The sequence below is a fragment of the Euprymna scolopes genome, chromosome 14 (genome assembly GCF_053919585.1).
Source record: "Euprymna scolopes isolate OS-2025 chromosome 14, ASM5391958v1, whole genome shotgun sequence".
Lineage (NCBI taxonomy): Eukaryota > Metazoa > Mollusca > Cephalopoda > Sepiida > Sepiolidae > Euprymna > Euprymna scolopes.
In genome coordinates, this window is record NC_136495.1 from 72,903,805 (window position 1) to 72,924,147 (window position 20,343).

Consider the following 20,343-nt stretch of genomic DNA (forward strand, 5'->3'; position numbering starts at 1 on the left):
CTTTTTTTGATGGGGTGGGGGGAATAAACCGGAAGTTTATTTTACGATCAAAATCGGAAGTTGATTTTATAGTTTTAAATATGGCGGAACGTTGAAAACACGAGTAAAGGAGAAGGGCCTTTCTTTTGATTTTAAGACCTGATCATGGTTCCTTTTCTGCAGAATCGCGACAAGGAAATGATTTCATCAGAATTATAGTTGGAGTTTTTATTTTCTTTTTTTCTAGAGAAGTTGAGGAGAAAAAGACGAAAAAGGACGAGACTCTCTTGAAGATGGCCGGTTGCAATAATTCAACGACACCCGAAGAAGAAAGCGACCCTCGCCGAAAAATTCTGCGAATGGTTGTTTGTTCGTTATGTTATGACGCGGGGTTTTCAGCCGTGCAAAACACCGCGGCCGAAACGTTAACAGAAATGTTGCAGAGCAGTAAGTTTTTTTTTTACTTGGTTACATTGTTTTATTCATCGTTACTGTATATCGCGCTATTTTTAAATAGTATTTTCGGTACTTTTGCATTTCTAAGTTTCAGTCTGTAGATTTACTCTGACGGTAAAACTTGTCGAAAGCGCTCTGTTTTGGGGGTTTCAAAATTGAATGAAAATTTAGATTTTATTTCGTTTTAATTTTTGCCGATTTCCAATGGGAAGCATCGGCACAAGATGGAGGGGGGTGACCTTAGCAGGTGGGGGGAGAAAAAAGTCTTTCACCTAACAACCGACGGAGAAGAGAAAATAAGAAGAGAATATCTTACCTTAATTTTTGCAACAGATTGCCGATGTTGCGATTGTTGCGACCTCGTGAAAAAAAACAAAAAAAAAAACAAAAAACAAAGAAACCTGTAACAAGGTCCGGTAGTTTCGGGGAATAATAGTAATAGTAGATCCGGAATGATCTTGATAGGAAAATGCAAAAAATAACGCTTGAGCTGTTAAAGGGAAGAAGAAGAGAAAAAAGCCCCCCCCCCCAAAAAAAAAAACACGTGTGATGTATGTGCAGTGTGCACTAAGTCGCTTTTATGGCAGACGAGGAGCACCACGTGACACTGATTACAAATAAAATTAAGTCACTCGCTTCCTAGTCTCAAGCATCTCCATCAGAAGCTGCAGGAAGGTGAGTACCGTAACTTTTTCTGATAAATTTAAAGCCATTCTTTACATGGGGAGGGTGTTTTGTATCTATTCTGTACTTTAGCCGTACAATTTGATAAAAAAACATGTCATAAAACTTTAATTAAACTTTAAAATACAATTTAAAAAATAGCACAGATCAATACGTGCATTAGCACCGAATTTTTTTTTTTTTTTTTAAATTTTTTTAAATTGCATTTTTACCCCAAACAAGGCACGGAGCCACTTTGATGTAGGGGGCTACTGGGACATGCTTGCAGGGATACTATGTAGGGAGTTGAGCAGCAAGATGTCTGGTTACATGGTGCAGTGGTGCACTTATTGATCCATGCTGAAATAATGTTATTATTTAGAAAGCCATTCTTAACATAGGGAGGAGAAGGTGTTTTGTACCTATTCTGTACTTTAACGATATAATTTAATAAAAACATATAAAACTTTAATTAAACTTGAAAATACTATTAAAAAATAGCGCAGATCAATAAGTGCACGAGCACCGATGTATGTTTACATTACACTTGAACTTCTGCATGTCAGTACAGTTGGGGAAACAGGGACCTGGAAGGTAATTCCAAAGTTCAGCAGTTCTGGGAAAGAAACTGTTAGAGTAAAAGGCTTTCTGGTATCTGGGGCTCTCTACTGTGTAGGGGTGGGATTTTGCTGCTTGTCGGGTTTATTTACATCGAGGGGGGGGGGAGGTTACAAAGGCTGGTAGTTCGCCGGTGCATCTACCATTAAAATACTTGTAAAACAGGCAGAGGGATGCAACATTTCGGTGATGGGGGACAGTGGCTGAAGCCTAGCTGACAGCTCAGGACCTATCAGGTTGACGACTCTCTTTTGAACCTTGTCCAGGAGTGAGAAACTAGTAGCAGATGCACCAGCTCAAATGTGACAACAATACTCCATACATGGGCGAATGGTGGCCTTGTAGAGGTACAGGATACTTTCGGGCATAAGTAACTTCCTAGCACAATAGTGAGAATCCACCTTTCTCGCAGCAGCTGGCGCAATGCTATTGATGTATTTGTTCCAAGTCATGTTCCCTGTGAACGTTAAGCCGAAGAGTTTGAAAGAAATACTTTCAGGTATTGTATCTTTAGTCATAACTATTGGTGGTAGAGAAGGTTTCTTATAATTATTGAAGTAAACAAGCTTTGTTTTGGCAGCATTGAATGTTACCATTCATTTTTGTTCCCATTCCACTGCAGATTGGATGTCTTTCTCTAAAATTTCTGCTATTGCCTTAGAAATATGTTCATTCATTTTCTCTGGTGTGCCGGTTATAGAGCATGGTGTCATCAGCGAATATCTCCATATCAGAGACAGTTTCATGAGGGAGGTTATTTATGAATATCAGGAATATTAAAGGTCCAGATCGACTCCCTGAGGTACACCCACATTTATATCATACTAGCATGGGTGCCCAGGTATTTAAAAGGTGTGTGTTGTGCAAAAAAAAGAAGAAAAAAGTGGTAGTAGGAAGGCAGGCTCGAATCCGTACCGCGAAGGAGGAAAAGAACAGGGAAAAAAACCTAACGTGTTTGCTATTACGACCACCGCCAATCGGAAGTGACGTAGGTTTAAATTAAGGCTAGACAATCGAAAAGAGGGGGATTACTTTCGAAAATATCAGTGAAAAAAGTGACCCCTCCCTGTGGAAAAGTGCCCTGTTGAGGGTGAAGAAATTAATGTTTTTAGCCAATTTTTTGGTATTTGTTGTCTGAAGGGTCGAGCTGCAAAACGATACTGATCTTGTGAAAATCCATCCCCTCTGTTGAAAGTTTTAGGCAGACATGCAAACATACATTCATACATATATATATATTGGTAGCTCAAATTTTTGACCCAAACTGATTAAAAAACTTGCCCTATCTCTGAATACCCTTTATGTAAAATTTCAAATGTTTAGACCAGAAATTGTCTGAGTAATTTGGTATAAACTGCAGAGGTCAAATTTTTTTAAACTTTGACCCCTATTATGACCCCTTAACATTTATTGTTTTGGGCTCAAATCAAGTTATTAAGTTAGATCCATGTCCAAGGAATCTATATCTAAAATTTCAAGTGTTTAGACCCAAAATTGTCAGAGGAGTTTGGTAGAGTTCTCAAAGGTCAAGTCGTCGAACTTTGACCCCTTAACAGCGAAATTTCTGGCTGAAAACTGATCACGTAGATTTTCCCAAATCTCAGTACCCTATATATCAAATTTCGAATCTGTAGACTGAAAATTGACAGAGTTATTGCGTAGGGAAATGTACACAGACAGACACACACACACACACACACACACACACAGGCACTTTCACTTTTATATATATAGATAGATTGTTTAGATGTACGATCATCGAGGACAAACTGAATTTTTGTTTTACTTAAGAAGGATTTAATGAAGTATTTGTCCAGTGATACCATATGATCTGATTTTCCTGAGAAGACCCTTGTGCCATACTCTGTCAAAAGCCTTAGATATATCTAGGGCTACTGCTCTACCTTCCCCTGTTTTATCCGTTGGATGGTAAATCCATTCAGAGATTACAGTTAGGATATCTGCAGTAGAACGGGCTTGTCTAAATCTATATTGTTGGTCGGACAAAAGTTCAGCAACTGTAAGGTAGTGAACTAGAGCTTGATTATTTATGGATTCAAATATTTTGGCGAAGGGAGGGAGGAGGCTAATGGAGCGATAATTTAATGGGTCAGTTTTTTTTGCCAGATATCTTGTAAGCTGGTACCACAGAAGCAGTTTTCCAGCAGTCAGGAAAGCAAGATTTGTTAAGGCATTTGTTGAAAAGTTTGGAGAGAACTGGAGCGACCTCAGTGGAGCATTTTTTTAATAGTACAGCCAGTATGAGATCAGGTCCACATGCTTTTCAAGTGTCAAAGGTTTTTTATATCAGGCACCTAAGAAGGGGTGATTTTTAGATCATCTAATGTGGTTTCTGTGAGCAAGGGAAAATCAGGAAGGGAGTGGTTTGCTGGGTCCAATTTAGAGTTTGAGGCAAACCGACTGGCAAGCATGTTAGCCTTCTTGGTTGCCGTGCAAACAACCTCATAATTGTTGGATAGTGGGGGAATTGTTGATTTCCCATTATTTACTACACCGTTGTAGATTTTCCAGAAATCACGATTTCCTAATTTCTGTGCTTCAGTGCGTCTTCTGGTGGTTCCAGTGTATTCTCTTTTAGCTGTTGCTATTTCTTTGTTGCAATTACTTCTAGCTTCTATAACCTTTTGTCTGTTTGTGCTGGGCTTATGCCAGATAAATCTGTGGTATGCATGCTGCCTTTGAGCAATGGCAGCTGCGCAGGTAGAAGTAAACCATTGTGGAGAGTGGGGTTTACTATAGAACGTCCATATGGGAACATGTGCTTCAAATGCTGCTTTGAACCGTTCGGTGGTCTCATTTGTACACTGTTCAGCAGGAAATGAAAAGATACTTTCCCATGAGGCATCTCTAATGAGATCCAAGTCAGCTTTCTGATAATACCTTGTCATTTTGAGAAATGGCTGTTCAGCTTTGGGTTGAGAGTTAAGGGTGATTTCTACCATTATCACAGTGTGATCAACATTCCCGAGTGGGCTATTGGTTCTCGTTTCACATTCTTTGGGAACAGTTATCAGAAACAGATCTAGAAGTGAGGCTTGTTGATCTTGCCACTGGAAGATGGTCAGAAACGCTGTGAACTCTGTGTTCGGGAATAAGCTATAGAGAAGCTATGTGTTATGCTATCAGCGGCATAATTTTCATTACCTATGCAGTTTAAAGCCCGTTTTTCTGTAAGTATCGTTCGGCAATGCCTGACGGAAACCACTGGATTATATCGTGCAAACGGAAGTAAATAAAAAAAAAGATTTTAAAATAAGAAAGGAAATAAAACAAACAACCTACCGTAATAATGTCATTAATTTTACTGTTTTACTGTCTTTTTTTGTTTTTTTGGGGGGATGGGTGGGTAATAAAAGATTTGTTTCTTTGAATTAATGAACAAATATTTTTGTTATTTTGTTTGTGTATGGAAAGTTATTTTGGTATTTTTTACCACCTGCCCCAGAGTAGTATAAACACTCCCAACCTCCACATGTTAAGAATAGCTTTCGAGGTTGAGGGTGTTTATTCCGAAAGCCATTCTTAACATGGGGAGGTTGAGGGTGTTTGTTCCGAAAGCCATTCTTAACATGGAGAGGTTGAGGGTGTTTATTCCGAAAGCCATTCTTAACATGGGGAGGTTGAGGATGTTTGTTCCGAAAGCCATTCTTAACATGGGGAGGTTGAGTGTGTTTGTTCCGAAAGCCATTCTTAACATGGGGAGGTTGAGGGTGTTTATACTGGAATTATTCCATTTCCTTCCCTGTCACAAGACTTGTTGCTTGAAGAAATGCAATGATACTCTGCCCTTTCTTTTCTTTTCCTTTTAAATTCTCTCCTTTCATTTCTTTTTTTGCTTCCAATTTTTACCGTCTGCTCGCTTGTGTCTCTTTTGGCTCACTCGATATAATCCTGCAGTTTTTGTCGTTTGCCGAGCAAGACTCATGGAAAAATGGGCTTTAAACTAGTACTTAATTTTCCAATAATGAAGTTTAGATTTCTCAAAAAATGTCACCTTCCTCGCACTCATACCGAAACAGCATCTCTTCCTTTTTTTTTTTTTTTTTTTTTTGCATTGGTAACACAATGGACAGAGTTTGTGCAGCATCGGATTCGATTTTTCTCCATAAAAGGACACAGTTTGGCACTTCAGACATATAACCATTTTAGCCAATACATTATGTTCTATTTGAGATCTACTTAAATCTTCGGTCAATGTGGCCTGGTTGTCCCACTGAAGACTTATCTGCAGAGGGTGTTTATTCTGAAAGCCATTCTTAACATGGGGAGGTTGGGGGCGTTTATTCCGAAAGCTGTTCTTAATTTGAGGAGGTTGGGGGTAATGCCCCTAAAAAACAACTTGGCAGACCTGTACAAGAGTGCCCAACCCCTAAAAGTGCATGCTTTTCACCTTTTTTTTTTTTTATCTTTCTTTAACTTTTTTTCAACGATTATCATAGATTACGAAACAGAAAAAAATTTGGAAAAAAAAAAAATTAACTTTTTAGAAAGGGGTTCACTTGTTATAACCGTTCTACTTCATTGGTACCTGACTTACTGTCCATTTCTTTACCGACGTGTCACGTGATTAGTTATGTGACCGGTGAGATTTCCTAAAATTCTGTTACACCACGATGGTAATTGTGGCATGGTATACCAACACAAAACCTACTTTAAAAAAACTTGTTTTCTAGGGGTTTTCGGGTATGCTGAAAACAAATATCACATTTAAAATTAGGGCTGGCGACTAGTTTTCATGATACTGAAAAGATATTTTTCTGCAAGTTTCATGTAGTAATGTAACCCGGCAGGCATTTGAGTTTGTTGTACAATTTTAAGTAAAAAGGCGTAAAAGAAAAAAAATAATTTAACAAATAAATGGGTGCAACTACACTATCATAATGAAATTCGAAATTTTTAGTATTACATTTCAAGGCAAACTAATGGTCTCTGCTTAATTGTCATGTTACAGTAACAAATATAGCAGGAAATGACAGAAAAATGATGAGGTAAAAAAAAATTATTAAAGAAAATATTTTTGGGACGAAAATTAGCAAAAATAAAATGTTTGGTAAAAAAGAACCACTGAATTTTGTACCTTTTATTTTTAAAGCCTCTAGTAAAAACATTTTGTTTAACAATTTTCATGCCTCGGATGAAATGCTTTTCTAACTTGTATATATATATATAAGTTAGAAAAGCATTTCATCCAAGGCATGAAAATTGTTAAACAAAATGTGCGTGTGTGTATGTATATATATATATACACACAAATATACATGTATATTTGTGTGTATGTATATATGTGTTGGGATGGAGAGGGCTCCCGTAAGCCGTAGTGAAGGCAACCTTTCTAGGAGAAGCAAATCTCTGATTTAAAAAACCATAAAGCGGGAGACCAGTACCCGCATTTAGCTGGTCTGCAGTTTGATTTGTTGCTGGCTATCTTGCTCTTGCTTGTTGCTGGATCTCAACATTTTGAACCGAGAGAGAGACTTAGCTGTCGTACAAAGCTAAGACTCTGTAACATCATCTGTGTATAGATACTCCCTCAGGCATTTGGGCTTATGGACTTTAAGTGTCTGAGGGAGTGGCACTCGTCTGACAAGATGTTGCAATCATCATATATATATATATATATATACTTTTATTGATAATCAACAAAACATTATACATGTCACTACACATACATGATAATGTTTCAGGCAGTCAGTTATGAATAATATTTGACTCTAATGCATCTTTCAAGGGAAGAAACTTGGGTCACTTGATGAGGTAATTTGGACTGACAGAAACATTGTCAGGATCGTGTAAAATGTTTATTTGAACATTAATAAAAGTATATCTTGCTCTTTTTATTGAGTACTATTAATCACCTTTTTAAATTCATTTTGAAGATTTTCAACCTGGAATAATATATATACAGTAGAACTCCAGGATATGGTGGCCCTAAAATATGTTTTTTTTTTTCAGGCTACAATGTGGAATACAGTGTTTTCTGACCCCTGGTTATGGTATTTGCCCTGCCTTATAGTGTTATTCATAATGTTATTTGATTACATACAATACAGTATTATATACTGTACTGTATTTTGTTACTACTTTTTAATATGTACTGTATAAAATTTTGCTTAAACCCTGCCATATGACGATTTCACCTTACAATGCCAACCCCAGAACAGATTAATACCGTATTCCGGGGTTCTATTGTGTGTGTATATATATATATATACACACACACACATATATATATATATATACACACACACACACACGTGTGTGTAAATATATATATATATATATATGTGTGTGTGTATATATATATATATATATACACACACATATAACATATATATTATTATAACATATATATTATTATATATATATTATATATATATTATTATATATATATATATATACACACACACGTGTGTGTATATATATATGTATGTATATATATATATATATATATATATATATATATATATATATATACACACACACACCGTAATTTTAATTTCTTTGTAAATAAGTGTGGTTTGAGTTGTCCCCCTTTGCAAATTGGCTGTTTGGAGAAATGGAAAACTAGATGGCTCTGGTTGATAGTCAATTTGCATAAGTGGAGAAATGGGCAGCATATAAACGGTACTTTTTTTTTTTAAGCAGGGTGAAGAGCGCAGAGAGTGAAACGACGGTTGGAAGAAGTGACGGTGAATTATTTTTGGACGTTGAAGAGCTCACCCTTTTAGAAGGAACAGCTGTGTCTTATATATATTTTTTTTAATTTCTTTTTTTTTCTACTTCACTACAATAAGTATTGTTTGTTTTTATCTTTCTGTTAATGTTTATTTGTTGTTGACTTTTGTTTTGCTAATCTTGCTCTCTCTTTTCAGTCTTAGGGGAGATTGGACGGAGTGCACAGGCGTATTGTGAACTGGCTGGACGGACGATACCGATGCTCAGTGATGTTTCCATAGCATTAATTGAAATGGGTGAGTCAGTATTTTCAAACAATCAAATCAAATTCAGCATTTTTGGGTCGACAAAATCAGGATACAGTATGTTACACCAATTGTTAGTTTCTATCAATTGTGAATAGATCATGAAATTAATTATTTTAAATATGTAAAAGAAAAAAAAGGTTTTATTTAACAGAAAATATTCAACATTTATTTATCAATGCATGCAATTTTATTATGGAAAAATTTAATAGGAATTTTTTTTTTTTTCACTCTCATCAAATATTTTTTTTTTTTCCGAGTCGAATGTTTTTCTTCATCCGTGTTGAATATATACATGTATATATTTGTTTTCAGTCAAGTCAAGTGGACGTATATCAGACATCACAAAATTGTATAAAATATTAAGAATGAAAATTTTCTTGAATTTCTAAGAAAATATTGAATATATTTCCAAAATTTGGGAGAGGGAATCATAAGAAATAAACTAAAAAATGCTGCTCTGTTGCCCTTGCAACATAAATACACTTGACGAACTTGACATCAGCTAAATTCCATCCATTCACTGCTAATGTTCGGAAGGCTTTTTACTCTTGAGGCTTCTTTTCCTCAACTGCTTGCCTTTGGAATTTTTACACTATTTCCCTGACTGTACCAACTTGCAGAAAAGTAAATGTAATGTGAACAAACATCTCGTTGCACAACTCCTTGGAATGTGGCTCTCTAGCAATATGCCTTGTTTGGCTTTAGCGTATATGACTCTCTTCTTAAGCTGCACATACATAGAGAAAAAGGTGCTTCTTTTTTATAATGGCAGAAATCGAAATGCTGACTTCCAAGCATCAATTGAATTTCAATTGAAACCAATGATATCTACTTAATTGTTATGTAACAGTAATGAACATATCCCAAAAATTACAAAAAACAATAAGTTAGAAAAATGAATTATTAATGAAAATAGTTTTTGAAGGCAATTAGTGAAAATTGAGTTTGGCTAAAAAAAATGAAACCGGAGAGTTTAAATAGTAATACGAGAGGTAATTATCTCTTGAAAACTGTCAAAGTCTTTGGCCATTTTAGCAAAACTTAATTTTTGCTAATTGTCTTCGAAAACTGTTTTCATTAATGATTGATGTTCTGCTTCATGATTTTTCATAATTTTTGGATATGTTCATTACTGTGACATAACAGGTAAGTAGATACCAGTAGTTTTACTTTGAAATCCAATCTTTCAAATTTCACTCAAATAACAGTGAAGCACAAGTAAAAACGCTAAAGGGAAATAACTCATTAATTTTGAGGAATTATTGTCCTTAGATTAATAGTTTGGGGGCTGACTTTAAAGTTATGAACAGAAATTAATTTTTTTCATTGTATTTTCTGATTTTGTGACAAAAGCTCATCCTACAAAATGCTTGGAAATTTTCAGTCTGATTTCTTTAAGGGTAAAACAGTAATCGAATATTCAAACCGTGTGTGGATTTTATGTTGATTATTTTTTGTTTGTTTTTAATAAGATGTGTATTCCGATGCATAGAAACGTTTTACAATTTATTATATAATAAATTTTATTAAAGAACATTTTTATTTTTAATCCTATTAAATATTTTTTTAAAATCCTATTAAATATTTTTTTTTTAAAATCCTATTAAATATTTTTTTAAAATCCTATTAAATATGTTTTTAAAATCATATTAATAATTTTTTTAATCCTATTAATTTTTTTAATCCTATTAAATAATTGTTTTTTAAATCCTATTCAATAAATCTTTTCAAAATTCTATTCTAAGTTTTCTTTTTTTTTTCTTTTTAATACTATTCCAAAAAATAATTATAAATAAAATCTGACTAATGCATTTTGGTTTCTTTGTAAACATGTTGAGTATTTTAATCTTTTGTAAGTAGTTGGCAAAAGAGGGCGGGGGGATTATTTAATGATTCTTCAAAATGTTTCACAAAAAAATTTAGGTGCTCGTACATATTGTGAACCAGACATATGTAAACATCCACTCGGGTTTTTCCCTAAGCCTGATGTAAACTTCCGGAATATGATGAGCGCCGGTCAAATTGATCAGCCATTTAGAAAGCGACAATGAACCTAAATGAGAAGCCACATAATCAGCAGACGACTTTTGATAAATTTTGGAATAAAAACTTTTAAAAAAATGTACATCCTGGAGCAGCATCACACTGTTAAATGTTGTTTCCTACTATTAGCGATGTAACGAAGCAGTGTACTCTTATGGTAACATAGAGCATATGGGAAAATCAGCAGCAGTTGTAGGATAGCTAACTAGCTAAAATATTAGCAGCAGCAGTCTTAGCATATATGCAAATTAAGCAAGTGTACGCACACTGACATCATAGTAAAGAGAAGAAAAAAAAAGGACAACATGTGGTCGAGCATGAGGAGAAGCAAAGTTTTTTTATCGGGGAAGATGGACATGTGAGTTGAGGGTGTGAAAGTGTTGGCTAAAGCTGGCGTGAGGTGGCAGAAACAGAGACTTTTAAAAAGCACATGTTATATGGCACAGCATTGCAAAGCATATGTGTGTGCAAAAAGACTTTAGAAAAATAATGAAATGTGTTTTTCTTTTTTTTTTTTTTTTAATTGTTTGTTCCTTTGCAATGGTATCAGGAAATGTGTGCGTCTGAGTGGTTGAAATGTGATAGCACAGTTAAAAAGTAATCATCACATTACACCACTTGGAGGACCCCCCCCCCCCCCTAAAAAATTTAGTTTTTAATCACACAAGAAAAAATTAAAATTTGATAGGTTGTTATATTTTTGCTTTTCCTTTTCTTTTTTTTTCTTTTATTTATTTGTGTCTGATAAATGTTGCTATTTTCTGTTTTGTGCAGTTTAGCAAAGATATTAAAAATGAAATAAAGAGATTCTTGCATGAATTGAGTATCAGTTTTTGAGTGGCATAAGAGTTTCAAGGAAGGCAGGAAGTCTGTGAGGGATAATGAGGTGTTGGAAGAGTAAGGAAGTTGGAACACCAGAGCTGATTGGTAAAAAAAAAGAAGTTCATGGAATAAGGATCGTTGTGTATCTATAGAGACATTAAGTGTATAGTTTGATGTCAGTGTGGAAACTGTATACACAATTATGAACTGAAGATGCGGAATATTTGTGCCAAGGGTGCAATCCACAACTCCATCGTTGTCACAGATTATTTGACCAAGATTGGCATCAAGACGGTTCCTCACCCTTTCCCTAGTTCAGACCTTGCTCTTTGTGACTTTTGCTCATTCCCGAAGCTCAAGGAAAATCTTGGAAGCTGTCGTTATGAGACAATTTATGAGATGAAAGGGGCTGTGACAAGGGTCATTTAAATGCTCACACAACCTGTTTCCCACCTGACTACAACTTGGATGTCTTCAAATCCAACGTAAACAAATTCCTGATGAACTGCCCCCTTAAGTAGACACTTTATGAAATCTCAACACCAACGTACTGTACATGCAATAACCCTTATCCCTGAGTGGCTTCCGGGCCTTGATAAGTGGTGACCTCCTTGTAAAAAAACAAAAAAAAACAAAACTTCCATGGGGCCTTCCAGAAGTTGTTGGAACGATACAACAGGTGCATTGCAACCAAAGGAGATTACTTTGAAGGTGACTAGAATTTCATCTGTGTACTATCAATAAAAGTGCCCTTACGAAAAAGTCTGGAAACTTATCAACTAACTTTAAAATGTTCAAATCCTTATGTATTTAAAGACTGGGAATTTTGAAAGCTACTACATCCAATAATTTTATAAATAGACATTACTGTATCTCAGCAAAATCGGTTTTAGTTTTACATGTTTATTTTTTTAGTCTATCTCAGTTGTAATGTCCAGGGTTTTTGGCTATGATACTTGACAATTGATGCAAGACATTTGATGGATAATTCGACTTGTAAGAATGAGCCCCAAAAAACTGTTTGGATATCCTGCACATCTCCCTAGCTATCATGCAAGGCAACGCAGTGTCTTTTATAACATCATCCCTTAACAAAACTGTTGTGTTTTAACTTCATGCTAATTAAATCTAACATTAAAAATCCTTTCTTTTTATTATTTGGTGAAAAAGCAAATGGTATAGTTTTACAACATAATCAAAAATTTAATAATCAAGCAGTACTGTAATTAAATTGTTAAAAAATCCTATTTTAAAAAATAATAATTCCACGAAAAAAATAAATAAACGGTAAAAAATTAAAACAAAATTGAAAGTAAAAACACCAGAGCATCACAAGGTGCTGTATTGTTGGTCACAGAAAACACCGGAAAGTAAACTAGATTATTTTTATGTTGAGATGTTTTGTCAGCTAAATAATGTAACAATAATGTTAATGTTTGAATTTTTATTATAAAAAAACAAGTTAGGAATTTTAACTAACATTTATGTTTCCACTTGTTTAGAATCAATAGTAATTAGGTATTCTAGCTGACACCAATAATAGCTTTGGAATTCTCTGATAAACAAAAATATGTGACAGAGGATCAGCATATTTTAAAAAAAATATTTTTATTGGAATTCATTATTGAGATGAGTAATTTGTATTATTTATTAATTTATTTATTACGGACTATTATTCTCATCTTTATTAGTTGTTGTTTCACGACGCTTCGGCCAACTATTCCTCTGGCCTTCGTCAGGTGGTTAACCACGACAGGATAGAGACGCTGAATCTCATAACTGCGTCCTCAGCAATTACTGCCATCCATAGTTGTTTTTCGTCTCGCCATGTTTTGGCCAACTAAGCTTCTGGCTGACTTTGGGTAGGATTGAAACCGCTATGTTCCGACAATGCTCACCTGAAACTGTAGAGATTCAATACCTCTAATCCACTGTGTTGAAGGGCGATCAAGATTAGATTTTTTGGTCTTATAAATGTATGTTTATTATCTAATCTTCCATTGTTGGGTTCGTACCGAATAAACAATATACAATTCGGTATGCACCCGACAATGGAAGATTAGATAATAAATAAACATAGATTTATAAGAGCAAAGAATCTAAATTTGATCGCCCTTCAGCGCAGTGGATAGAGACATTCAGTCTCTACAGTTCCAGGTGAGAATTGTCTGAGGATAGCGGTTTCAATCCTACCTAAAGCCGGCCAGAGGTTTAGTTGGTCAAAATGTGGTGAGACAAAAATAACTATGGAAGGCAGTAATTACTGAAGACACAGTTAGGAAATTCGGAGTTCCTATCCCGTCGCGGTGACCACCTGACGAAGACTAGAGAAATAGTTGACCGAAACGTCGTGAAACAACAATTTAAGGATAATAGTTAAAATAGTTCTTAAGGGTCAGAAATGGATCAAAATTGAAAAAAAATCGTTAAGCATTTTGTACATTCATTTTAGTTTATGTTTTATTTTTAATCAGTTCATATGCATGTCACGTTTGTACAGTGATAACGTCACTAACTTTGAATGTTATAGTTTTGGTTTCGATTCTAGCTGATGGCACCCAAATACTTCTTTTTTTTTGTACTTTTGAAATCACGGCTTTATAATAGTATATACGAAATCTGGACAAATTAAAATGTCATATTTAAGTGTACTTTACGCCCGGACAAGTAATTATATAGATGACACAGACACGTTACTCCTACAACTGTTATATACTCCCAGTATATAACAGATTACGATTGGGTATACTCTCTATATATTCTTGGCTAACTATATACCACATGTAAATACAGCAAATAACCAATATTTGTCACGTGTCCAGAATGAAATCGAAACATGCAAAATTGAATTTCCATAAAAAAAACTAATGGTATCTACTCGGTGCTCTACGGACAAATTTATCTTTAGTTGACCTTTGACAACTAAGTATTTTCGCTTACTAGCCAAAAAGAAAAGTTACTTGCCAAACTCGGATGATTTTTGGAATATGACATTTTCATTCCATGACGAGTATGCACATCATAAAGATTTTTCTGTATTTTTTAATTTAAAAAAAAAATAAGTCTAATTCTAAATATGCATTGAATTTATGCTGAGACTTGAAGTATAAACATTCTTCAGCTGTTTTTTAGACAGCCTTCGTTAAAAAAAAAAACAATGTTATTCTATTCAGCCTTTTATTGTTGAAATAATTTCACTTTGCTCGTTTTATTACACAACAAAGATTGAAACCCATTTTTTACTCAGTAATGTGCTTTGGAAGATTGTCCGTGAAAAAAAAAACACAATTGCTAAAAGATAAACATTTTATTATTTCTAGTTGCCACTTGGAAAAATCACTCGCAAATATGACTGTTTCACTCGCAATATAAAACCCTACTACTTAATTGTCATGTCGTAACATTTTACTGTATTATTAAATAAAACCTACTTTCTCATGATCCATTCCAGCATTGAAATGTAACATGCAGCAGTTACCTCCCCTTCTATCAAAACCTATTCCATTCAAATATAACTTTAAATTGTCAAGATCAAAGTGTAGTATCTGTTCTTCAGATGCTGCACTTCCATTTCTTGTTCTCTTTCGGTGGAGGAGAAATCCTTCACGACTGAGACAATTTTTATTTTTGTACCTTTTCTCCACGTTAAAAAACGACCCTAGTGTCTAACTCTGCCCCGTGGGGAGGCATAGTAAATAGGTAAATTTTTGGAAATTTTCATTAATAATTAATTCTCATCTTTGCCATTTTTCATAATTTTTGGATATGGTATTAATTTTGACAAGACAATTAAGTGCAATTGGTTTTAACTGAAATTCAAGATTTCCATTTTGTTCTTATTCTGAAAAAGTACCTAATATTTGGGGGTGGGATTTGGAGTTATTTTTCCTTTAATTATTTCAGTAATATCAGATGTGTAATTTAGATAATACTAATTTTATTGGTTTTTAAGACAACTCATGCTTGCCTCACTGGGGGAAAAAATAGAGGTAGTCGCTTAGTGTTAACATCCTTTTTACTATACAAGTTTTGTTTATGAGTAGAGTAAAAATTCAGTTAGAATAACTCTTTTTAAAGGAGATCTATTGAAATTAGTACTTATACAGTCGACGTTGAGGACATTGCCAAGGCTGGTGCAAAAAAAATGGGATCCCTTTGTTGTATTCCCGTGGGTGGGGTTATATATTCTGTACATATATACACATGCATGTAACGTTAATGTAACGTAAATAAGTTACTGTCTATATTTTTGAATTTTTGAGATGAAGATTATATCGTGTTATCTTGTTGAACTCTCGAATCTACGCGGTCATGACTAACGGAATGGGATCTTGGATCAAATAAAGGGTTCCGTTTGAAATTCCGTGCAGATTCCCGAGCTTGACTGAAAGAGGTCAACAAGATATCCTTGAGGAAGATTGGGGGGGGGGGTTACATCAACCGAAACAGTGTGAAAATAACACTGAAAATGAGAACGGTAATCCAAAGAATCCAATTTTTTTTTCTTTTCTTTTTAACATAGGAACCACCACTTATCAAGGCTTAGAGGCCACTCGAGGATAAGGGTTAAAGAGTGTACAGTAGTCAATGGCATAATATCGTAGTAATCGTTAGTAGTGGAAATTTGGTAAATTGGATGACTTAAGGGGAACGGCTTATCAAGAACTTGAAGACAACCAAATGATCCAAGCTGATGTTTATTTACCAAAGTCGAGAAACGCACGTCTTATCTGATAATTTTATTAGTACCAAAGGCTGACGAATATATTGCTTTCTTAAGTCTATGATGGGAACTAATCATATCGAAGTGGAATATGGTGAGAAGTGTAATCTTGGCGATCCTAATTTCAAATCCAGTCGTTTCAGAAGCGACATTCTGAATTATGAATGTTAGTAAACATTTGTGTGATCCCTCCTGAACTAGCTGAAAGGATCAAGGAAAACTAATGCCAAGAGTCAAGTTGATCAAGAAGGCAGTAGTACCATACTGATTCAGGAGTCAAAGTACAAAAACTCAATCATGTTATGTAAAATCATATGTAAGCAGAAAGAATTTTCCTATGTAAAAAAAACAAAAAAAACAATCAAACCGAACTCGATGAATAAATATTTGAAGATACAAAGAACTTGAAGCATGAAACCTTTTCCCAAAATTACTGAATTCAGCATCGAATAATTTCAAAATGGTTTTCTGTGGATTAGTTTTTATTTTTCCTTCTCTTTTTGTTGGCTTATTTGTTTTTATTTCAAGGAACTTTCCTGTTAATTTGCTTTCATTTTTAATTCCTTCTAATTACTCGCAAAATAATTATTTTCATTTTACTTTGATCTTTATTAGTTACTAGCCCAGGTGTTTAATGGTGTGTATTGAGCAAAAAAAAAAAAAGGTGGTAATAGGCAGGAAAGCTCAAACCCATCCGGCGAAGGAGGAAAAGAATTTGAAAAAAAAAAAAAGTGACGTCTTTGCTGTTGTGCCCATCGCCAAATGGGAAGTGGCGAAGGTTTAAATTAAGGCTAGTCAATCGAAAAGAGGGGATGACTTTTGAAAATATCAGCGAAAAAAGCGACCCCTTCCTTGTAGAAAAGTGCTTAGATGAGGGTGAAGGAATTAACGGTTTTAGCCAATTTTTCGATATTTGTCGTCCGAAGGGTCGTACTTAAAAACGATACTGATCTCGTGAAAATCCGTCGCCTCTATTAAAAGTTTTAGGTACATACATACATACATTTAAACAGGTGAGATTTATATTATAGACTAGCGAGGGGTATCCGGCGTTGCCCGGGTGTTTGGAGGTGTGTGTGGAAACTCTGGGGGTGGGGGGTGGGTTAAAAGAAAATGTTTTGGTAGGTAAGGATTGAACCCGAACCGTTGAGGTAAAGTTGTAAGTTAAAGTGTGAAAAAAAAAAGTGCGACGTTAACGATTGCCCCACCGCGAGATGCTAACGGAAACACGTTTGAATTTATTTAATTACTTGGATTTGGCAGATGCCCGTTTTAAGGAGTTAATGAGGGTAAGTTTGACTGCGGGATAGTATCATTTACTGCGGAAACGCTTCCCAAGATGTTATAGGAAAAAGACTAACCCACATGCGGCGAGCAACAAATGTTGAATATTTATCTTCCCAAAATCGAGCAAATTAAATAGACAGGCGAGCTTCGTTGTTAACTGTGAGATATTACGATTTATATGTGATATAAAAAGTTTTAAAAAGTTGTTAGGCGACCGACTGCTTCTCTGAAAAAAGCCTTTTGTAGACATACAGAAAAAGCGAACACACATACATACATACATTTTCGCTTTTATATTTATAGATTATTATTAGCTTATTGTGAAAGTCCAATTTAAATGCAATGAGGTGTTTTAATTTATTTTCATTTTTTTCTGTAGGCACAAATATTGAACAAGTTCCAGTTTATGCGAAAAAACCCAACAAAAACGTCTTCATACCGCGTAAGTTTCTTCTCTTGGTCATCAGATTAAATGATTTGATAATATTTTGTTTGCATTGCTTATGTATAAAACGCCATGTTGTGTTGCTGGTGTTACATGATAAGGGCTGTCCCCTTTTCATGTAAGTATAAATGAAACCCCTATATAACACTGGCTCGATTTATCTGTTGTTTTTGTATTTTGCAGCCATTCCTAAACATGTTCCCCCTGTACCTGGAATATTAGAAACTGGCGAGAGAAAGCAGCATCCATCTTACATCCCAGATCATTACCCATCATTTCCGGGACCACATAGTTATATTCGTACACCTGTAAGTATCTTCGATGCCCTTTGTCATACGAGGAGCATTCCAAAAGTAATGCCTCCTGTTGTTTTATTCCGCCCAAATGGATCAGTGGGAATTGCAAATTGCACTGTTATGATCACTAAACTTGTACATTCGTAACCTGAAACTTTTCTCTCTGTTGCAAATATTGATGGTGTGAGACTCTAAGAAAGTAACCCCTGTCATGGACATGCACCAGAAGCAGAAATGTGTTGTTGAATTCCTGACAAAAATGCATTGAGAATGGTGGTAACTATGTAGAAAAATAAATATATGGAGCACAAAAGGTTGCTTGTTTTAACGGTACCACTCTCGTCTTTGAAGCTCTTTATCTTTTCAAGTTAAAAAAACAAAATAGGAGGCTTTGGATTCTAGCCTGGTCGGTGCGATATTAATAATGAAAGTAATGGTATTTGGAAAAACATTGTCTTATATTTGAACTAGCCTGGGTGCCCGGCGTTGCCCGGGTGTTTGGAGGTGTAAAAAAAAAAAAGTGGTAACAGGCAGGCAGGCTCGGACCCATACCGCAAAGGAGGAAAAGAACGTGAAAAAAAAAAAGTGATGTCTTTGCTGTTGCACCCATCGGCAAACCGAATGTAACAAATGCTTAAATTAAGGCTAGTCAATCTAAAAGAGATGACTTTCGAAAATATCAAGGAAAAAAAAGTGACCCCCTCCTTGTAGAAAAGTGCCCAGTTGAGGTTGAAGGAATTAATGTTTTTAACCAATTTTTCCGTATTTGTTGTCCGAAGGGTTGAGTTTCAAAATGATACTGATCTCGTGAAAATCCATCGCATCTGTCAAAAGTTTTAGACAGACATACATGCATACATACATTTAAACAGACAGGTGAGATTTATATTATAGATGATATTATAGAACGGAAGAAGCCAAATAACGATGGATGTGGGTTTTTTTTTCTCCAAAATAAATGATTTATCTTAAAAACATAAAATTTTCAACTTGTAAAAAGTCTTCATAAGATTATAACATATTTTGTAAATCATTTTTTTCTATCGGAGATATAAATCCCTTGTAATGAAGCTAATAATGTTCATATATGACACAATCAAGTTAACACACCAGTTCTCACCAGATCACAAAAGTTAAGCAATGTTGAGCCTGGCCAGTACCATATGGGTGACCATTTGGGAAGGTTTGGTGCGGTATGTACTGCGCCAAGTCATAGAAATTTCCAGGTTGGTATCTGGGGGGCATTAATTCACTGGGGAAAGATGCACCCCCAGTCTTCGTGAAGACATGCATTTAGGAGAAAGAAACTCTGATGTAAAAACCTGTGGTCTACGGATACTCTGTCCTTTGGTAGTCATCTACACTGACAGAGATTAGCAGTAATAGCAAAAAGTGTGATTGGTTCTACACAAAGCCTTCACCACTATAAAACAAATCATCTGTGTGGATTTCCAAGCAATTTTGTTGTTGTGGCGGAACCTCATACATCAAAATCCATGGGAGAGTCCATCATATATACATATATCTATATATATATATATATATATATATATATATATATATATATATATATATATATATATAGATATGTTATATTCCTGTCTGTTCACAATTTGGTAAACATATACAAATAGATTTTAATACTGAAAACTGGCTTTTATATACTTTTATTCCTGCATGATTTCTATATATACTATTTATTCAAAAAGAATCAACATTCAATAGGTTATCTATTACCACGCTATTTAATGGTGACAATGGAATTTTTCCTTGCAAGTTTCAAAAAAATTTTTTCATTTGCCATTTTTTTCTTTTTCTGATTCAAATTTCTTTTCTCTAAATATATATATATATATATTTTTATTTTTTATTTTTGCATATTACCTTTAAGAAAATCTGTTTTAATAATTAGCTCTATTTTTTAATGGAAATTAGTAATAGAATTGTATTAAGTATTCTATTTAGAAATATTACATAAAGTTAATTTATTTTTTATTATTATATCTA

The 20,343-nt window shown here is 34.6% G+C and overlaps 1 protein-coding gene across 1 annotated transcript in view; it reads left to right on the forward strand.

The window, feature by feature from the left end:
- The first annotated feature begins 55 nt into the window (after nucleotides 1–55).
- The window catches only part of LOC145293086 (transcription initiation factor TFIID subunit 8-like), a 32,185-nt gene continuing 11,897 nt past the window's right edge, over nucleotides 56–20,343 (forward strand). The window contains exons 1-4 of the mRNA XM_080139447.1: nucleotides 56–426; nucleotides 8,610–8,708; nucleotides 17,975–18,037; nucleotides 18,224–18,348. Of these exons, the coding sequence (XP_079995573.1) occupies nucleotides 273–426; nucleotides 8,610–8,708; nucleotides 17,975–18,037; nucleotides 18,224–18,348 (441 nt within the window). The 5' untranslated portion in view covers nucleotides 56–272. The remainder of the gene's footprint in view (nucleotides 427–8,609; nucleotides 8,709–17,974; nucleotides 18,038–18,223; nucleotides 18,349–20,343) is intronic.